Source organism: Crinia signifera, chromosome 7 (assembly GCF_055691185.1).
Source record: "Crinia signifera chromosome 7, ASM5569118v1, whole genome shotgun sequence".
NCBI lineage: Eukaryota > Metazoa > Chordata > Amphibia > Anura > Myobatrachidae > Crinia > Crinia signifera.
The window spans coordinates 19164626-19185356 of NC_139223.1; the positions used below are offsets into that span (position 1 = coordinate 19164626).

Below are 20731 nucleotides of genomic sequence, written 5' to 3' on the forward strand. Positions count from 1 at the left end.
TGTAAATTATAAAAAAAAAAATTAAAAACTCATCTCGACCTTTTGACTGTAGACATTGCCTATGTCGACCATAAGCTTCTGTCAACCGAAGGTATGTCAACCTTTTTTAGGTGTTGACCTAGACATTGGCTACCCGCCGACTGCATACGGTATTATGGGATCTGCGTTTGCTCTGGTTACCATGGAACCCTGGGTGTTAGCACTATTGCAGAACACGGTCACACTCATTCCGTGCGATCATACAGGAAACGGCATCAACGTGAAAGTGAAACTAATTCCTCTGAGCCGCCGCGGTCACACCCAGCACACAAACGCCTCGGTGTGCCTTGTAATGATTAACCCTTTCCACACAGGCCAGTTCCAGTCAACAGGGGGTGGATTAGCTCACAGACAAGGTCTAAGTAGACAGCCAACAGGTCGACTGTAAAGGTTGACACAAGAAAAAGGTCAACATGAGTGTTCTTTTGGTGTCTATGCGGATCCCTGAGCAGATGACCCCCAATTAGTGTAGCGCGTAGCCTCGCATGACTGGCTTTGCTCGCCACGCTTCGGAACGGACGCCTCGCTCTACCGTTTCGGTTACCGAGCGAAGTCACCGTAAACGATAAAGCCTAAAAAATCCCCCCAAATTTAAAAAATCATGAAAAATTCATGTCGACCATTGTCATGTCGATTTAGGGTGTCAACCCTTTGCCTGTCAACTTAAGCATTGTCTGTCAACATGTGAATCTCAGCGTTGGCCTGTTGAGGTCTATAGAATTTGCCAATGAGAGAGGCAAGATCACGGGGCGATAACCCAAGGGTGTAAGTGATCATGGCAATGACGCCCATTAAGGTCGGGTTTAGGCGCGCAAAGCCCCTAAATCCGACCAAACTGATCAGCGCGACAAGAAAAGTCTCATTTTGTCTTTAGCTCGCTATCCGTGGGGGTAGCGAGCTGAAAAGATGTGTGCGCACCCATCACCTGAAACATTTGAATTGGGGCAATGGGCGCCAAGCAATTAAATTGTCCCCTCTGGTGTATGCTGCTTTTATGGGGTTATTTTAGTAAAGACCTGTTAGGAGCCATTAATTAATGGCTCAGTTCTGTCATGTCAGTTCTGTGTTGTTTGTCTGTTTGGTAGTTGACTCTCTGGTGGCCTCCAGTGGTGAGTCTGTGCCATTACAGCCCAGTCTCCTGTGAACTAATTAATGCACAAATAGTATAGTATTCACCACAGTGCACAAATATGAGCTGCTAGGTAGGGCTAATTCTAGGGGTTTTCTTCTAGGCCCCAAACAATAAACAATAGTGTACAATGGTGAATTGATCCTTCAACCAGCGCTCATAGAATAATAAGGAAATTACTTCCCTTTTCTCTTTCCCCTAAAGCACTTCTTAGTTTTCACAATGATGCTGACAATTCACTCCTCAGCAATCAAGATAGATGGTGCATAAAAAATGAAAGTGGGGAAATATCATCGCATAACATGTATTTGTATTTAATCCACAATCAACATACTCGAACACAAGAAAACATAATTTTTAAAAACATCTTTCCAAAATGATGTAAACAAGCACACAATAAAGTGACACTGTGCATAGGTTCAAGGAAGGGTGGTTACTAGATGGTAATGAACTGCCAGAATATGAAACAGTTCAAAACAGGCATGAAGCAAATATGGATCCCGGGTCACATACAGCTCTGTTGGTACGATAACTGTCCTTACCGACGCGTTTCGGATCCCAACTGGATCCTTTTTCAAGGTGTATATATGTGTGCCTCTCCATTCCCACTATTTAAACCCTATATGCGCCAATCAGCGCGCTGCGTAGTCCCGCGAAAAAACAGCACCCTACTTCCGGGTGTACTTGAAGTCAACATATTGGGTGTAAGTCCGTTTCCTGTTCCGCGTCATTTCCGGTGACGCGGCTATGATATAAGCACTCCCCAGCTTGTATTAAATCCTCCTTGTAGTCGCGTCCATGATGGATGCTGCTGGGTGTATGTGGGGGACTTCCGGGTGTACCCGCGTCACCCGTACTTCCGGTCTCGCAGCTCCTTCACTTCACTTTACCTGGGTTCCCGGTCACATGATCGGGAGAAAGAGACATTTTCTTTTTGCCCTCACTGTCCCGATTTTGCCCATAGTGGTCCATTTCAGTCCATACATATATATCAAAGTCCAACTGAGATGTGCTGATAGATAAATAAATCAAATGTCAATACCATATATAACACATTATTTTTGAGGGAAGGGGGATTTTTGGGAAATGCCGGTGCACAAGCAAAAAACACGAATCAAAATTATTAAATATTTGCAAATGATTCTGAATCCACAATATTGTGATGGGGTGCCTCGGTGTTTATACTTCAATGGCAGGTGGAGGTGCTCCCCTGAGAGTAGATGAACATATAGGTAGGAAAAGGAAAAAGTACTCTCTTTTGCTGGGGGCACTGCTTTTGAAAAAAGTTTTAAAACTTAGCTTTTAATTTATTACACAATTTTATAAGAATAAAATGGACACACGTTGATACTAACATAACATACAAAAACATTGAACATATATTAGAAGTGTGTAACACTATGCCTCACAATCTATCCAGTAAGCATTCTGTGTCAATAAGTTGTATAGTGTGTACAAAAATTCAATGTGCACACTGAATGCTTCTGTAACAGAGAAATGGCACAAATAATTTGATGGATATTTACAAAAACCCTATAAGCAGAACGCTGCGAAATATTGAAGTTGTCACAATAAGAAAATCTGCTGACACTATCTGGTATCTCACTCTATAGAAAATAGATGCTGTTTATTACTGTTCAAAACGGCATTTGACCAGTGATTGTAAATACTGTCTAATAGATTCCCTGCCTTAGATAACACTGTGTATCACTCTCCAACAGTTCTATATTACCTGGTGATATAAAGTCAAGAAATGAACATTGTATCTTTATGTTGCAAATAAAGACCGTCTGGCAGATAACTGCTCAGTTTGACTTTTCACAAAGATACTGTAAGATTATTATTATCACATTCAAAGGGACAGGATAGGAAACTGTCCAATCAAATTTGTGCAACTGTTATAGACATTGCAAATAAGTGACAGTATGGAGATACAGTGTGACAGGATTACTTGAATATTCAGTAGACAAGCATTTCAAATAGGTGACAGTATAAATATACCATGTGCCAGGGTAACTTTCATATGAAATAGGGTGCTCTTTAAATTCGCACCACTAAACCAAATTTCTGTAATAGTTCATCATGAACAAAATGTTACATATGGTACTGCAGGCTCGTGTGGAGGGATTCGAATATTCCTCTAATATTACTCACTAGGACTTGCTATCATTTACTCATGGGTCAGTTTCTAAACAGATGCAGTAAAGTTTATAGTGATAAAGCAGTGAAAGAAATACCCTCTGATTCCAGGACCGCTGCTTCCTGAGGCGAAATCGGAGCTTTGCACCTACAGGTGAGCGAGTCCTATAGGGTCTCAGTGTGTTAGGGTGAAAGGAAAGGTACAACTGCTGTCCTTAATCTGTTGGACAGAACCCTGTTTAGTCTCCCAGCGCAGAATGCTTACTGGATAGATTGTGAGGCATAGTGTTACACACTTCTAATATATGTTCAATGTTTTTTGTATGTTATGTTAGTATCAACGTGTGTCCATTTTATTCTTATAAAATTGTTTAATAAATTAAAAGCTAAGTTTTAAAACTTTTTTCAAAAGCAGTGCACCCAGAAAAAGAGAGTACTTTTTCCTTTTCCTACCATATATAACACAACAGGAATAAAAACATACCAATAAAAAAAATCATAAAAACCACTTGAGTTCAAAATCAGCATTTATGCCATTCGGTTTTAATGTATTAAAATTATAAATCATCTGCATCTCAGTTTTTGCTAACTGAGTGCTAAATTCCCGCCTGCGATTATTAACCTCTATGAATTTAAGTCCTACAAATGATTTAATATGCTTAATTGAACTCGCATGGTGCATTTTGAAATGGAGAGATAGAGAATGTGTTTCCACTCCCTTCTCAATATTTCTTGTATGCTCTGCCAAGCGAGTTTTAAGTGGACGTGATGTTCTCCCGATGTAGTACATATTGCAGGTACAACCGATGGCATAAATTAAATTTTTCACATTACATGTAATGAACTCCTGGATTTTATGATCCATACCATTAATAGATACAGTTTCCACCTCTTTCTCTCCTTTGATGTTAATACAGGCTTTGAAAACCCCTAGTCCTAATCCCTCTGGCATATAGGGTTTAAATAGTGGGGATGGAGAGGCACACATATACACCTTGAAAAAGGATCCAGTTGGGATCCGAAACGCGTCGGTGAGGACGGTGTGCAGACGGACCGGGAAGGACAGTTATCGTACCAACAGAGCTGTATGCTGTATGTGACCCGGGATCCATATTTGCTTCATGCCTGTTTTGAACTGTTTCATATTCTGACAGTTCAATACCATCTGGTAACGACCCTTCCTTGAACCTATGCACATTGTCACTTTATTGTGTGCTTGTTTACATCATTTTGGAAAGATGTTTTAATGTTTTCTTGTGTTTTAGTATATTGAGTGTGGATTAGATACATGTTATGCGATGATATTTCCCCACTTTCATTTTTTATGCGCCATCTATCTTGATTGCTGAGGAGTGAATTGTCAGCATCATTGTGAAAACTAAGAAGTGCTTCAGGGGAAAGAGAAAAGGGAAGTAATTTCCTTATTATTCTATGTGCGCTGGTTGAAGGATCAATTCACCATTGTACACTAATTAATGCACAAGTCTGACCTGGTTATCCCAGCCTGGGAGTTGGGTTGGATCTGTCAAAGGTGTGTTGATCACCTGAGCCCTTCATAAGGCATTCTGCCCAGGACTACCCTGCCATTTATAGTTCCTAGTGGAGTTCTCTCTAGCTTTGTGTGAGCCTTGTTTGAATCCTGTCATAGTCCTGTGTACTCCAGCAAGCACTCCTATCAAGGGTCCTGAGCCCCAAGCCTGGCTTGTACTACGGTGTCTGTGTTCCCAGTCACAGTCAGCAGTCCTGTCTGCCTTTGCTGCAGTTTCCTCAGATGTGTCTGCAGTATTACCATCATTCCAGATAAGTCAGGGGCTTCTCCCTGCAGCTGCTTATTTTATTATTATATTGTATGGTACCATCTCTGCATTGTTGCAGCAGCTCGCACTGAGGGTCAGGTTTGCCTTCTAGGGGTCATTCCTTCCCTGTGCAGTAGTCTGGAGTTGTTTTACTTATTTACCACCTTAGTGCAATGTAGGGGGGGGGGGCGCCAGATGACTGTGCCAATGTAACTTACTGATGGAATCACCTTAGTGCATTGTTGCACCTATGGGGAATATTCCCCGTATTTTGGTAGACTCTGGGGGTACCCCATCCTGTTTGTCTCGTTAGTTAGCTTCCCTCTTTTGCTCTCTCCGCCACGGTGGACACGTTGTCCCACGCAAGGCCTGGCGGCATCGTGGGTTGGAGCCGACATAACCAGCTCCTTCAAACGCGGCTGTTAGAGGTGAAGCTTAGCACCGCTCGTATCCACCGACCGCAGGTAGAGGCAACAGAAGTTAGGGGTCAGGGATGGTGGTACCCTCCAGAGTCCTAACAAGACCAATAAGGGTGGGGTTGCACACCACTTCTAAAACACTAGGTTCTCCCCTTGGGAGTGTGACACCTTAAGCATGACATGGCCACACCTTCTTTTTTGGCTATTTAAAGCTTGCTGTTTATGCTAAATGGTGCTCAAGCCAATCATTTCTCAACTGTCCTTTTTAAACCACATGGCTGTTAGGAGCTGATTGGCTGGAGCAGAATTTACAACATGCAATGAGTTCTAAATGTACAGAGAAGGATTTGACCCGCACCATATGTGATACTGAAAGTATAATCAGTAGTGGATGGAAAAATGGGTTCCAAGCAGAGGGAATTTTTATATATACTAATCCTCTCTGTTCGAGGGTGCTCTCAACCGATTTAGATTTTTAGATTACAAAAGAAGAAAAAACAGAAATCAGTTTAGCTAGGATGCACTCCTCATCCACATAGTCCCACAGGACTTAAAAATAACAAAAGATAATATAAAATGAGTGGACAATTAAAAGGTAAAAAGACCATCATTTGTTGCTCATCTTGGTCAATTGTATTAATTGTATATGACCTGATGTGTAGGGTCCCTGTGCCAGGGATATCGATGGCGAAATATTTAAAAACAAAGTAATGAATAAAGAATAGAAAGGAAAATTAGAAGATTAAAATCTGTAAACTGTTGTTCATTCTGGTGCCTTTTTGATAGGAACCAGTGGTATTGAGCCAATGTGTGTCTTTTGTAATAAACCGTATTGAGACCACCATGTTTTAATGTGTTAATCCAGGGGTTCCCAATCTTTTTCTAATCACGGCACCCTAGAGTATCAGAATTTTTCCACGGCACCCCTAGGCCCCAAAAAATATATATAAAATTAAGTAGATTGTATTTATATGTGCTTCTTAGGTTCAGTTATGTGGTAAAGGGCAGGATATGGTTCTGATTGTACACATTTTATGATTGCCAGCCACCAGCACTGGTTTTGTCCAGAAATAATTGATCATAAATAATTTGAATTGGTCATGGACGACCTACCCGAGGCACCCCTGCAAGTGTCCCGAGGCACCACAGGGAGCCACGGCGCACAGTTCGGGAACCACTGTGTTAATCACTTCTTTTTACAGCTGGTATGGCTTGATGAGCTACTGTTGCAATCTTCTGTTTTTACTCATACTGTTGCAAAAAAGTATTTAGAATCCTGCCTGAGGTCACAATTTTTGTATCGAAATACAGAAGCTTGAGTCTGGATTTAATCATGTACTCTCTGAGTATTTTGTACAGTCCAGGCTATTGTGTATTGGTATATATTTATTCACAAAGGGTCTTTGGTAATGTTGTGGTAAATAGTACACACTGTAATAAAGCTTGAATTACACCTTTATGTGCCCCAGTTCTATACAGGTTTCTATACTAGGACAGCTCAGACCTTGATTAGTATGCCGTCTGAGCATATCCCGAATATATGAGAGGAACAGTTCAATGATTAATTATGGTTAAATATACCAGTCTACACGCTGCAGCATGCCGCATATAACACATATAAACACAGATGTGGGCTGCAGTATGAAGTGGGGTAGCGGTGCGTATATGCGCATATGAGTACCGGAGCCTGTTTCAGGTCTCCTTATTTCTGTGCACTCGCAGCCTCGGGATCTGCTCCCTTCAGTTGCTGCGTGTGCCGGCATGTCTATCACGCTTCTCTCCACATGCGCCTATGCCTCCGCTATACACCCTCCTCTCCGCAGCTTATATATAACATTTAGAACACACACAGGTATTTAAACAACAGTTTACAGCGATATGCCAATGCGCATTTCGCTTTGTCAAGGCTTAATCTAAGACTTATGCCAATGTAACTTACTGGTGGAATCATTACTTTATGTACATCGTCAGCCGGGCAGCCTAATGCCAAAGTCTCCTATACATGCCACAAGCATTAGATCCTACATGCTAGTTATATAACCTTCATTACATGCACATGGGTAGTGTGAGGATCCCGGGATCTTGCAGCAGCGCAGCGCGACTTATGCCTCACGCAGAGCCCCCAGGGTCACTCCGAGTTCCAAAGATCGCACAGGAATACACAATAGCAAAGGTACAAAAGTATTACCTTTATTTTACACACGGGTTATACATGTAAAATCAGCAATTACAGTCTATATACAATATATACATAAAGGCCATCAGTATTAGTCACGTTATCAGAACCTTACCACGACACCACTCAGGTTAGCTTCAGATGGACAGGACCCGCAAGTCCACAACTTCCAGCGCTGACGCTCAGTCACTTCTCTCCCTTCTCTCCCTCCAAACACCCACTTACATCCCAAAAGCACCCCTCTCCCCCTCCCTCAGGAATTCTTAACCCTTCCTATGCTGGGTGCAGTTGCATGAATGTAACAGGGTCTCCTAATACCTATCCATTGGCTGATTAACTCACTCCGTTCATCTGGCTTTGAAGCTTGTGTATGTGAGGGATTTCACACCTTCATGTAAACAGATCTCTTCTCTGGAGACTGACCCTGGTGTTATCCATCCTTAGCCTCTTGTTATTTGGGGGGGGAAGTATATGTCTCTGCCACTACCTGTAGTCTCTGTTACTAAACAGCCTATAAAGAGGTCCTTTGATCCCTGAACCAAAAACTATAAACAAACTGACCAGATTCTAATCTAAGCGTTTGGTCCCTTCTAGCTGGACCATTTGTCTCCACATATACAGTTACAATATTTAAGTAATACGCATTTGGGAAGACTGCCATAATTAACTTCATAGTCACAAATCCCTTATTCATGATACCATCGCAGTTTACTAAGAACATTACCTGGAGGCAGTGACGTAACCACGGGCAACGCTGATCCTCCCTCCCAGTTTCTCCTGTGCCCAGAAACTATCTTCTTGTCTTTATATGCATATGTAACAGTATGGGATACAGTATACAAAGCTTTGGGAACATATTACAGTCATTTACATAACATGAGGGAATATTTCCCTCCAGTAGCACACATACTCAGCCTAATGGAATAACCTGTTTGGATTATTCAGTATAACATATTATTATTGTCTGACATACAGCCCTGTGATGTCCCCTGTATGCAGCAGTCTGGGGAACACAGCTCAGATATGATTACAGTCAGTATAACATCCTATTATTGTCCGACATACCGCCCTGTGATGTCCCCTGTATACAGCAGTCTGGGGAACACAGCTCAGATATGAATACAGTCAGTGATAATATCCGGTTATCGCCGGCATTTTGCAATTCTCTTTGCTGAAGCGCAGAAAGAGGCGGGAGAACAACATATGACGGAAAGGGGCGTGGCCTGGTTCCGTCACACAGCACCCCTGTTGTTTACCGCCGCTGCGATTCACGGCTACACAATGTCCCTGCGTATTGCTTATCCCTGGCCCTCCTGGGCTCAGCCATTCACAGTTTGGCGCACAACCTCCAGTACTCCTGGTACAGGGTTTTCCACTGTCAGGTGGGAATGTTTCCTCCTCGCCTTCCCTTTTGGTTGTTCCTCCTCCCTCCGCCTCTGGCGCAACTGGGAGGGGCCCGATCTGCGCACGCAGACCAGCATCAGGGAACCTGGCCGCTCTTAAGAACAGTGCTGATGTTGGCTGCAGAGGAGCGGCGGGTACCGACAATGTCCCTCCCTCAAACGCTTTCACATCCACCCCACTTGGGTCTGAAACCTCCCCCAGCCCCTGAAGCTGCTGGGCCTCCCCTGGGCAACCTTCCATCCATGTCTGTTCATCCACCTTGCAGGGCCTCAGCACACTCTGCCCCCACCTGCCCTCAGCAGTAGGCAGTGGCCCAGGGAATTCTCCTTCACACCATGGCTGCAGAAGAGCAGGGGGTATCCGCAATCCTTCCCTGGCTCTTCCCTTAAAAGCCCCCACAAACACCTCCCCCAGTTCTAAATGGTCCTCTGGACCCTTACTTGATGCTTGAAGGGCCTTGCTGGTGGGATCCTTCTCCCCCACCTCCCAGGGCCTGAGCACACCCAGCCTCCACCTTCCCTCAGCAGCAGGCAGCGGTCCTGGGGATTCTCCTTCACACAATGGCTGCAGAGAAGCAGGGGGTATCCGCGAGTCTCCCCCTGATTTACCCACAATCCCCCCCCATGGGTCGAACACCTCCCCCAGCCCTTTGAACAATAACTGCTGGGCCTCCCCTGGGCAAACTTCCATCTTCCCCAGGGTGCACTGCTTCCCCAGCCTGGCTATGAGAGGGACTGGTGGGGTGGCATTGTACGGCAGCACTGCTGGCATCTCCCTTACAGCCCCAGGTGCAAACTCACATTCTCTTGCTCGTGCCATGCTGGGTAGTGAGGTGTCTTCCTCTGAGGTGCAGGGGGGTGATGAGCTATGCCTCTGACCATCCCCTCCATGTTTGCTTGCTTGGCTGCCTGTTTGCTGCAGCGGCTCCCCGGGCACATAATTACAGTCAGTCACTCTTGCAGGGGACTCGCAGAAGCGCTGCACCCCAGCCTCTACTCCCTGCTCTGGCACCCCGGTCACATACCTGCCTTTTGACTTCAGCTCCTCCTGGCTCTGATGGCTAAGTGGGAACAGTCCTGGATAATCCTCCTGGGGTGGTAGAGTGGCAGAGCACCCACCAGACACATTTCCTTCCATCTCCCCCTGCTGAATATGCTGGGGCTCCTGGGGCAAGATGCCCTCATTCCCTGGGCCGCTGGTGGTCATGTAGGGGAGAAGTACTGCCCACTCTGCTGGGGCACAATCCTTGCAGACCCTCTGGCCGCTAGTTTCAAAGTCTCCATCTCCCACATCTGCAAAAGGGAAGATGTACTGCCATTCTTCCTGGGGTGCCAATTTTGGGTGCACCCCCATCCTTTGGCTAGCTGCTTGGAGCAGTGGCTGACCACTGCTTTGTACCTCCTGTGGCGAGGACTCAGCCATCACAGTCCCAGCCTCCAAGATATGCTCTGCTCTGGGGCTATTCTCTGGGGCAGCCCCTGCACTGTATACTGGCACTGCTCCATCTATCACGGGCTCCGTGTGCACCAGTCCATCATCACCATGTGGGGCCACAGTGCCCAGCTCCGCCACACTACTTGGCACAATGCAGGGGGAATAAATATCCCCTCCCCGATATCCATCTGCCACAATCACAGTCCATGATGTTAGGGCTCCTTTAGAGTCCGGGGTCCCTGGTGCGATATCACAGGGACACTCCACAGCTAGTTCCTCATTTCCCAACTCACTGAATGGGAACAGTTCTGTGATTTCTCCCTGTGTCAGTGGGGGATCTAGTTCTGTGGCTCTCTGAGGATGCATAAGCTGCAGCAGCCGACGTTCCTCTGCCTCCACCCTCTGACACTGGTCCAGCCACTCTGTGGAATTCAGCTGTCCCTGTGCCCGGGCGACCCTCTCTGCATTATCATAACAGTGCAGGAGACACTGCAACTGCTCCTGGACACTTCTCAGTTCTCCTGGACACAGGACATAGTTCCTATACACGCTGAATGCATGTAGCGGGTCCTCTTGTTGCTCGTACACCCATCGGATGAGAGTGCAGTGTGAGCGGCCTTCAGGGGGTGTGCTGCATCGTAGCCTCCATTCGTCAGTTAGGTCCTCCAGACTCATTCTCGCTAATGGAGCTCCAGATTCTGCAGGCCACAGTTCCTCTGCCTCCCCCCCTGGGATCTCGGTAGTGGACCCCTCGGTCATCCACCCCGGTGGCACCATCAACTCCTCCTCCCTTTGAGTTCTCTTCACGGGCTCCTTCCCAGGAACCACTTTACCCGGTGCTGGCACGCTGGCCGCAGCGATCCGGCTTCTATGCATTAGCTGATGCGTGGCGTTACTTACTTCTGTGACAAAAGTCTTCCACGCCACCGTATGCAGCAAGTTTCCTGCTGCAGCCTCAGATACGTACTGCTTAAATTCATCGGTCAGGTAAGCTGCTTTCACCTCTGTAGTAGCTCCTGTCCATACATTAATCCACCGATATGCTGCTTCCCAATCCTCCCAGAGAGGCTGCATCAGCGTGGATGGGCTTCTCCAGTCCCATTCCTCAGCCAGACGACTCCATGACGATTCCTCATCTATGAGCCTCACTGCTCTGGGTGACTGTGGGCACCTCTTGCCTCTCTTTGGACGTCTCTGTCCTTTTCCTGGAGCCATTCTCCACACGGGCTGCACTCGTAGAGCTTGGTCAGCGTCACTTGCTGGACCCCCTTACGTCAGCTTCCGCTTCTGGGCCACGGCACACTCCGCCGTTCCCTCGCTTGCAGGGATTGTCCCCTGGACAAGCCGGCACTTAAGCGGAATTCTTCCCTCGCTTAATGCCCTCGCAAAGTATACTTTTTCTTCTCCCCGGCATCCTTGTTAGCAACAATGGTTACCAGGTCCCTCAAACATGAGCTAATACTGGCCAATTACTGGCTATTGTGTTTCCAGAGCCTGGTCGCATCAAGATACGAGCCCCTAGCTCTCCCTCCTTTGGGTGTGCGATCCCCACCGCTTGCCACCAATTGTGAGGATCCCGGGATCTTGCAGCAGCGCAGCGCGACTTATGCCTCACGCAGAGCCCCCAGGGTCACTCCGAGTTCCAAAGATCGCACAGGAATACACAATAGCAAAGGTACAAAAGTATTACCTTTATTTTACACACGGGTTATACATGTAAAATCAGCAATTACAGTCTATATACAATATATACATAAAGGCCATCAGTATTAGTCACGTTATCAGAACCTTACCACGACACCACTCAGGTTAGCTTCAGATGGACAGGACCCGCAAGTCCACAACTTCCAGCGCTGACGCTCAGTCACTTCTCTCCCTTCTCTCCCTCCAAACACCCACTTACATCCCAAAAGCACCCCTCTCCCCCTCCCTCAGGAATTCTTAACCCTTCCTATGCTGGGTGCAGTTGCATGAATGTAACAGGGTCTCCTAATACCTATCCATTGGCTGATTAACTCACTCCGTTCATCTGGCTTTGAAGCTTGTGTATGTGAGGGATTTCACACCTTCATGTAAACAGATCTCTTCTCTGGAGACTGACCCTGGTGTTATCCATCCTTAGCCTCTTGTTATTTGGGGGGGGAAGTATATGTCTCTGCCACTACCTGTAGTCTCTGTTACTAAACAGCCTATAAAGAGGTCCTTTGATCCCTGAACCAAAAACTATAAACAAACTGACCAGATTCTAATCTAAGCGTTTGGTCCCTTCTAGCTGGACCATTTGTCTCCACATATACAGTTACAATATTTAAGTAATACGCATTTGGGAAGACTGCCATAATTAACTTCATAGTCACAAATCCCTTATTCATGATACCATCGCAGTTTACTAAGAACATTACCTGGAGGCAGTGACGTAACCACGGGCAACGCTGATCCTCCCTCCCAGTTTCTCCTGTGCCCAGAAACTATCTTCTTGTCTTTATATGCATATGTAACAGTATGGGATACAGTATACAAAGCTTTGGGAACATATTACCGTCATTTACATAACATGAGGGAATATTTCCCTCCAGTAGCACACATACTCAGCCTAATGGAATAACCTGTTTGGATTATTCAGTATAACATATTATTATTGTCTGACATACAGCCCTGTGATGTCCCCTGTATGCAGCAGTCTGGGGAACACAGCTCAGATATGATTACAGTCAGTATAACATCCTATTATTGTCCGACATACCGCCCTGTGATGTCCCCTGTATACAGCAGTCTGGGGAACACAGCTCAGATATGAATACAGTCAGTGATAATATCCGGTTATCGCCGGCATTTTGCAATTCTCTTTGCTGAAGCGCAGAAAGAGGCGGGAGAACAACATATGACGGAAAGGGGCGTGGCCTGGTTCCGTCACAGGTAGTATGACTGGTGGGTCCCTGAGCACCCATACACATGTGTATAACAGCATTACACTGGGAGCTACATGTGTATTAGACTAGGACACAAGGAACCTAGAATCAGGTTCTGGAAATAAATGATGACATCTAATATGACACAAAGCAGTCACACGACACCATCACAGACACACAGTAATAGACTGACAACAGCATTTCCACCTAAAACACCCCAAGGGGAAAACCAACTGTTACAGGGTCCAAGAACACTGGACTGGAGTTGGCATATAACATGATAGAGAACAGGCGCTTACATGTACTTATTAAACAGCTATTCATATTCAGTAGAGAATTTACTTTACATAATCCCCCTCAGACAAATTATTATTATTTTCCTTCTCAGCAATTGTGTCTTTTGTTCTACATGTTTAATCATCTGATCCATTAATCTGGTTTTAGGATCCTGTTCCACCATCCTCCCAATTCCTGGCTCCGCTTCTTCAATGCAGGTGTTCAGAAATTCCAGGATTTTCTCATCCACCTCCGGGTTCCGCACTTGGTTCTCCTCCGTGTAATTTTCTAGAGCAACGATGCGGGTTGATCCCATTTCTCTAAACTTGCTCATAATCTTGGCGTGATCCCCAGAGGAAGATTTGGTGATCACTATGATGGGGTTAACTCCTGTAAGTCAAGATTAGATGATCATCGATAATGCACTCAGATCCTCCCAAGACGATACGTATAATAGTGTCTGTTACTCAAACAATACTACCCCGTAGTAGGCCTGTCATTATTTCATCTCCTCAACCAGCAATGGTTGTTTTTTTGTAACTCGGCGCAGGGGGAACCAAGCTTAGCCCTGCCCCCTTGTGGCTTCCTAAGCCCCACCCACTTCCCTGATTGACTAACACCTGCCATTTAACAGAATGTCCATTGTCAGGTGCAAAACATCATATCAGAGAGGCAGGACCACCACATTCTGGGAAAGAGGACTCACCTGTGATGCTGTGCGCATCTGTGATGACTTTCTCAATTTCCTTCCCATCACTATGATTCCATGGTCGCGAACAGCTGAAAGACAATCATTATACTAGCTTTCGAAGCATTAGCTTAGAGCAGGCTTACTAGTCTACAGATAAGAGAACTATGGCTTACTGGGACATTTACTAACACTTCTACAAACGAAAACATGTGGTGTTGCCTATAGCAACCAGAATCTTATTGGTTGCTGCGGGCAACATCACCTATTTTTATTTTTAGAAGCTTTAGTAAATGTACCCCTAGGACTCTAAAGTCTATTTTCGTTGACCTTACGCATACCTCGAACTGTCCCTTTTCTTACAGGTCTGTCTAACCCAGAATGGGCACTGTCTCTGTGGGGACGACAGTGTGGAGTCCCCACTGTCACCCGAGGCTCTACATGCACACAGCATCTATTCAGTGAGACAGAGGAGCTGGGAGTATGGCCAGCAGCTTACACAGTGCTGGCCATGCACCCATAGTGACAAAAATAGGGGCGTGGCTTACAGCCACGGTATTCCCGCCCACTTCAACATAGACCACGGGCCCTTTTGGCTTCCTGATCTTCAAGACCTCAATGTTGGGAGGTATGCCTTCAGCGGGTTTGCAGCCGTGCATGAATTAGACCCTTATTCCATTCCACTAGTTTCTCTTACACATCATTTTGTAACCTCATGGGCAACTTGGAGCAGAATAGCGCCACCCAGTGGCCAGGTTCTTAAAATGCAATTTTGAGGCAGGTAGACTAAAGAGTCCTATTCTTAGTGTCCCCATCACCCTCCTGTGTAAGGTTATATTCTTATGAGTTCGGGCACCTGTATACAAACACGGGAACCATGAAATCCACCGGCCGGTTTGGTTCGCGCAGATCATTAAAATGAGTTATGTCATCGGACAGGGCTTTCACGGACCAGGTCACTTCCCCCAAACTCCGCAGACGTCCTAATATGGGAAGAGACAAGGTCAGCGTTAGAGACATAGTCATCGTCTATCAGCGAGAGAGTATATACGGTAGGTACACAGGACAATATGGTGGCTTGGGTCGCTGGTCACACATATGAAGGATCCGTATGTCCAGCACTCGGGCCTATTCCCACAGGGCGCCATGACAGCTCAATGGGCCTCAGTCAGAGGGGAACACAATGCGCAATTTGCCACCCAGAGCCTTAAAAACCCCATTAGGACGCCCTCAGGTAGAAATGTTTTGTATGAAAGTTCAGGATGTTCCTGGGCGGTGACTGGGAGGTGGCCAGTAACGGTGTCTAAGGACGCACCAGTAGGTGCTAGTGTGTCTCCAGTCCTTGTACATTCCCTCACATGGATTTACGCTAGGGAGGGGCCTCGTAGCGGCATTTGCATGAAGTCACAGACGGGCACCCTGCAAAAGCTGCCCTGGGAGCATCTGCATCCACCTATCAGGCGCAATGGGCGTACACACAAACAAGCTGTGCTAGTGCAACAGAATTACCCATCATCACTGGATCCAGATTGAGGTTTGCGGTTATTTATGGCCCATTATGCGTAATATTGAGCCTAATTCAGATCTGATCGCAGGACTAATTTGTTCTCTAAATTGGCAAAACCATGCTGCACTGCAGATGGGGCAGATGTAACGTGTGCCGAGACAGTTAGATTTGGGCGAGTTATATGTTTCTGTGCAGGGAAAATACTGGCTGCATCATGTTTACACTGCAATTTCGATTTCAGTTTGAACAGCCCTCCCCCACACACACAAATCTAACTCTCTCTGCACATGTTACATCTGCCCCACCTGCAGTGCAGCATGGTTTTGCTCATTTTGAAAACAGGTAGCTGAATCAATCCCTTAGTATCAAATGCAATTATGCTGATAAATGTATTTGCTTCTGCACCTACAAATAGATAAATGTATACAGTGATGATCAGCAGACTTTCGCCATCGCTCACCCGTATCCCCAACTCGTTATTGCCAGATCTGCCTCCAGCAAAAGCCGGGAACACACTATAAAATGATTGGAACAATCAGCCGGTAACTCTACGATTGGCCAGATAATTGTATAGTGTGTACACGGGAACAAAGACAGATGACCGCTCAAAAACTGGCCGGATCGGCTGATTGGCTCGTGCATCCTGCTGAAAAGATGCGCTGATATTTTGTCCATTTTTCGATACATATTGTAAATAAAATATACCACATCGGTGACATGAATGCTTATTGTATGTTACCCAATACATTGTTTCAATAATAATATAAAAGTTATATCTTAGATCACTGCGGGGTGTGGCATGGGTATAGCGAGGGCGTGGCTACCAATCCTTGCACACCCGGGCACCTACAGAGATCCAAGCATGGGTGATTGCAACCCACTCCCCTACATGACAGCCCCTAGTCATATGGAGAACACATTCCTCTAAAACCAAGCTTTAGCTTTTATACCATAGCGCTGGTTATCTGTGGAGGCAGGAAACCAACCAAATACTAGTGGTTCAACAAATACTTAGGGCAGCAGCGGAAAGTACTTATGGCCCCGACTAGCTCATTCCAAACTAGAAATGCAGAAGAACTAAGCAAGCAAACCCCCTCCCTCTGACAACAAGCATGTAACTTCCTCCCTAGCAACAAGCATGTAATCCCCGCTAGGCAACGAGCATGTAATCCCCTGGCATTGAGCAATATACCTCTGGAAACGATGAACACAGGTAAGCTGCACTTATGTGTGTGGTATAATGTGCAAGGCATTATGTTGTGTGGTATAATATATAATAGGCATTATGATGTGTAGCATTATGCTTAAAGGGCATTACAGTGTGTGTATGTGGCATTATGTGTAATGGGCACTACAGTGTATGGCATTATGTGTAATGGGCACTACGGTGTGTGGCATTTTGTGTAATGGGCACTATCTACTGTGTGTGTGTGTGTGTGTGGGATGATTCATTCTGAAGGCCATATATATATATATATATATATATATATATATATATATATATAAATAAGTCACCTTCTATTTAGTTTGCATTGATGCCCAGTAGGTGGTGATAGAAACACTCCTCCGATGGTGCACCCCCTAGTAAAATGGGCAATATGTATAGATCTACTCACTGAATTGAGCGCTGGACTCCAGGATCTCTGATGGACTCAGCTTCCGAAACCCTCTGTTGTCAATGATGATAAATGTACTTGTAAGCTCATACTCCTGTCTTCTTATGGTCATCCCTCCAGAGTCGGATCCAGCCCCTGCTAGGTTCTGATAGGCCCGGTTCCTCGCCACGCAGACACAAGAGTTGACAAGTGAAGACTTTCCGTGTCCCAGCATTCCGAACACCTGTAGTAACACTCTCTGGACACCATGGTCAGCGTTGGCAAGTGTGTAGCCTGGGACATACTTAGCGATAGCCTCGTGTTCGGATCGAGGTAGCCCGGCCATCGCCATGCGCTAATAAAAAGCAGTAATCACAAAGCACAGGGACAGGTGGTGAGAAAACGACAGAGCAGCTGGAAACCGGTCACTGTAAACGGAAGCGGATTTCTCTGATAAACTCTGGCAGGTGAAAGTAACATAAATGACGGGCGGGGACAGGAAAAGTACATAGGTCACGTACTAGACTAGACTAGATCAGTTCTGCAACTCTTAACTGCAAAAGGGAACCTAAACAACAAGGATCGGTCTCAGTAGTTGGACCACTACTGGTCTACATGCATTAGGGCAACATAATGCAGTGGCAAACGCAGGATTTTCAGAAGGGGGTTTCCAGAGGGGTGGAGCAAAGCACAGAGATGGACACTTAGGTGACCCAGTATATGCCGGGCCAGTTATAGTATTATAGATAGACCAAATGTATATAAATAATAATAATATATATATACATACATACATACATACATACAGGGGCGTCAACAGCAGTGTAGACCCCTGGGCATAGCAATGTATTGGTGCCCCTACCGATCCTCCTGCGGGTGGTAGGGGGTATTATATCAACAGCTCTGCATGTAGGGCCTGGATCAGTCATTTCCACTAATTGCCCCTTTACTGCACATATGGTGGGAGAAGGGGGCATTGGGCTGAATGAAGGGGCCCTGATACATAGCTTCCAGGGTGGTAAAGGATGTTTAATATGCAGAGGAGGGGTGTATAGTGGAGTGGGCTCATTATTCATAATTTTCTGGTGGGAGGACAGCTTGCTTGACCTCAGATATCTCCAGTTCCCGGAAATAGATTTCTTAGATTTTAATGGAATTAAAAACTAGAGAATCCCACCTACCAAATGGTGTTGGGGACTAGGGATCAGAGTTCAGGAGGCAGAGCAATCTGCCAACGAGTATATAAAACTACATACCAGGTGTGTGGAGCTGGAGCAGTAACCAGCTGCTGGAAGGCTGATATCTCTAGTTCTGGGAACAGTAGAGACAAGCTACTAGTGTCCCTCAAAGGGGGAGAGTCCCAGCTTTTGGAATATACCCTCAGGAAAATGCTCCCCCCCTCCTCCATCCTCCATCGTAGCCGCTGATTTTGCTACCTACTTTTCAACCAAAATCTCCTCTCTCAGGACTGCCATCACTGCTGCCATGACCTCACCCTCTCCCTCCTCCCCTCCTACATCTCCACTCCCCTCCTTCCAACCCCTGTCCTCATTTTACCCCACCACTGCTGCTGAAGTCCACTCTATCCTTCAATCCGCTTCTCCCTCCACCTGCCCGCTCGATCCTATCCCCTCCAATATTATCCGTCGTCTCAGTCCGTCAGTCTGCTCTCACCTGGCTCACCTCTTTAATCTTTCCCTATCCTCTGGGATCTTCCCTTCCTCCTTCAAACACGCTCTTGTCTCCCCAATTCTCAAAAAAACAAATCTGGACCCCAACTCTCCATCCAACTACAGGCCCATCTCCCTCCTCCCTTTTGCCTCCAAACTCCTAGAACGTCTGACCTATAATCGTCTCCTAAGCCACCTTACTGCTAACTCCATTCTAGACCCCCTCCAATCCGGGTTCCGCCCTTTACATTCCACTGAAACTGCCCTGACCAAAGTCACTAACGATCTACTATCGGCTAAATCCAAAGGCCTCTTCTCTATCCTCATCCAGCTTGATCTGTCGGCTGCCTTTGACACTGTTGACCACCCTCTCCTGCTCAACACCCTCCGCTCCTTTGGCATCACTGGCACGGTCTTCTCCTGGTTCACCTCATACCTCTCCGATCGCTCCTTCTCCGTCTCCACTCCGAGCTCCTCCTCTCCTACTACCCCACAGCCAGTCGGTGTTCCCCAAGGGTCAGTCCTTGGCCCTCTTCTCCCTCTACACCACCTCTCTGGGCACCCTCATCAGCTCCTATGGTTTTCATTACCACCTTTATGCTGATGATACCCTAATCTATCTCTCCTCCCCCGACTTAGCCACATCACTCCTGTCCAAGGTCTCCGAATGCCTCACGGCCATCTCAGCCTGGATGACCCAACGCTTCCTGAAACTAAACATGGCTAAAACTGAACTTCTAATCTTCCATCCCCCGAACATCCCCTCTTCTCCCACTATCTCCATCAGCATTGGTGAAACCGAGATCACGTCCACCGACCAAACGCTCTGCCTCGGTGTCATCATTGACTCCTCCCTCTCTTTCACCCCCCACATTCGTGCTCTCTCACAGTCTTGCCGCTTTCACCTACGCAACATCTCACGCATCAGACCATTTCTCTCCACTGACGCGACCAAAATTCTCATTCACTCTCTTGTCATCTCCCGCCTTGACTACTGCAACATCCTTCTCTCTGGGCTACCTCTCACCCGCCTCGCACCTCTCCAATCCATTCTTAACGCTGCTGCTAGGCTCATCTTCCTCTCCCGCCGCTCTACCTCCGCCTCCCCCCTCTGTCTATCTCTTCACTGGCTCCCCATTCCTTTCCGAGTTCTCTTTAAACTCCTCACCACCACCTACAAGGCTCTCTCCTCCTCCACAGCTCCCTACCTCTCTTCACTGATCTCTATCCACACTCCCTCCCGTCCTCTTCGCTCCATCGCTGACTGCCGACTGACCTCTCACCTAATCACCTCCTCCCACTCCCGTGTCCAAGATTTCTCTCGCGCTGCCCCCCTGCACTGGAACAACCTCCCGCCACCCATCAGGCTATCTGATTCCCTTACCTCCTTCAAGCGCTCCCTCAAAACCCACTTTTTTCGACTAGCCTATCCCTCCTCCTAACCTCTTTTGATCCTCCTATCCTGCCTCCGTTCCTACTTATCCTATTGTATTTCGTTCGTCCACCCACCTATTTTTAGTATGTTAACTCTTATGAGCAGGGCCCTCCTT

At 46.5% G+C, this 20731-nt stretch overlaps 1 protein-coding gene across 1 annotated transcript; it reads right to left on the reverse strand.

Annotated features, from left to right (window-relative positions):
* Positions 1-13469: 13469 nt before the first annotated feature.
* LOC146019894 (uncharacterized) lies at positions 13470-15864 on the reverse strand. Its single transcript, XM_083152529.1, has 3 exons — positions 15266-15864; positions 14428-14501; positions 13470-14111 (listed from the first exon to the last, which is right to left on the reverse strand). Exons 1-3 carry the CDS (start codon positions 15433-15435, stop codon positions 13789-13791), a joined length of 567 nt encoding a protein of 188 aa, XP_083008655.1. The 5' UTR covers positions 15436-15864; the 3' UTR covers positions 13470-13788.
* Between the last annotated feature and the right edge of the window lie 4867 nt (positions 15865-20731).

What these genes read in the sequence shown, in the direction of transcription:
- LOC146019894 (XM_083152529.1), bottom strand. Translation starts at nt 15,435, where the DNA reads ATGACTATGTCTCTAACGCTGACCTTGTCTCTTCCCATATTAGGACGT. An exon ending in GTTCCCGTGTTTGTATACAG is followed by an intron (nt 14,502 to 15,265) that starts GTGCCCGAACTC and finishes ATTGTCTTTCAG; the next exon opens with CTGTTCGCGACCATGGAATC. An exon ending in AGATGCGCACAGCATCACAG is followed by an intron (nt 14,112 to 14,427) that starts GTGAGTCCTCTT and finishes CTTGACTTACAG; the next exon opens with GAGTTAACCCCATCATAGTG.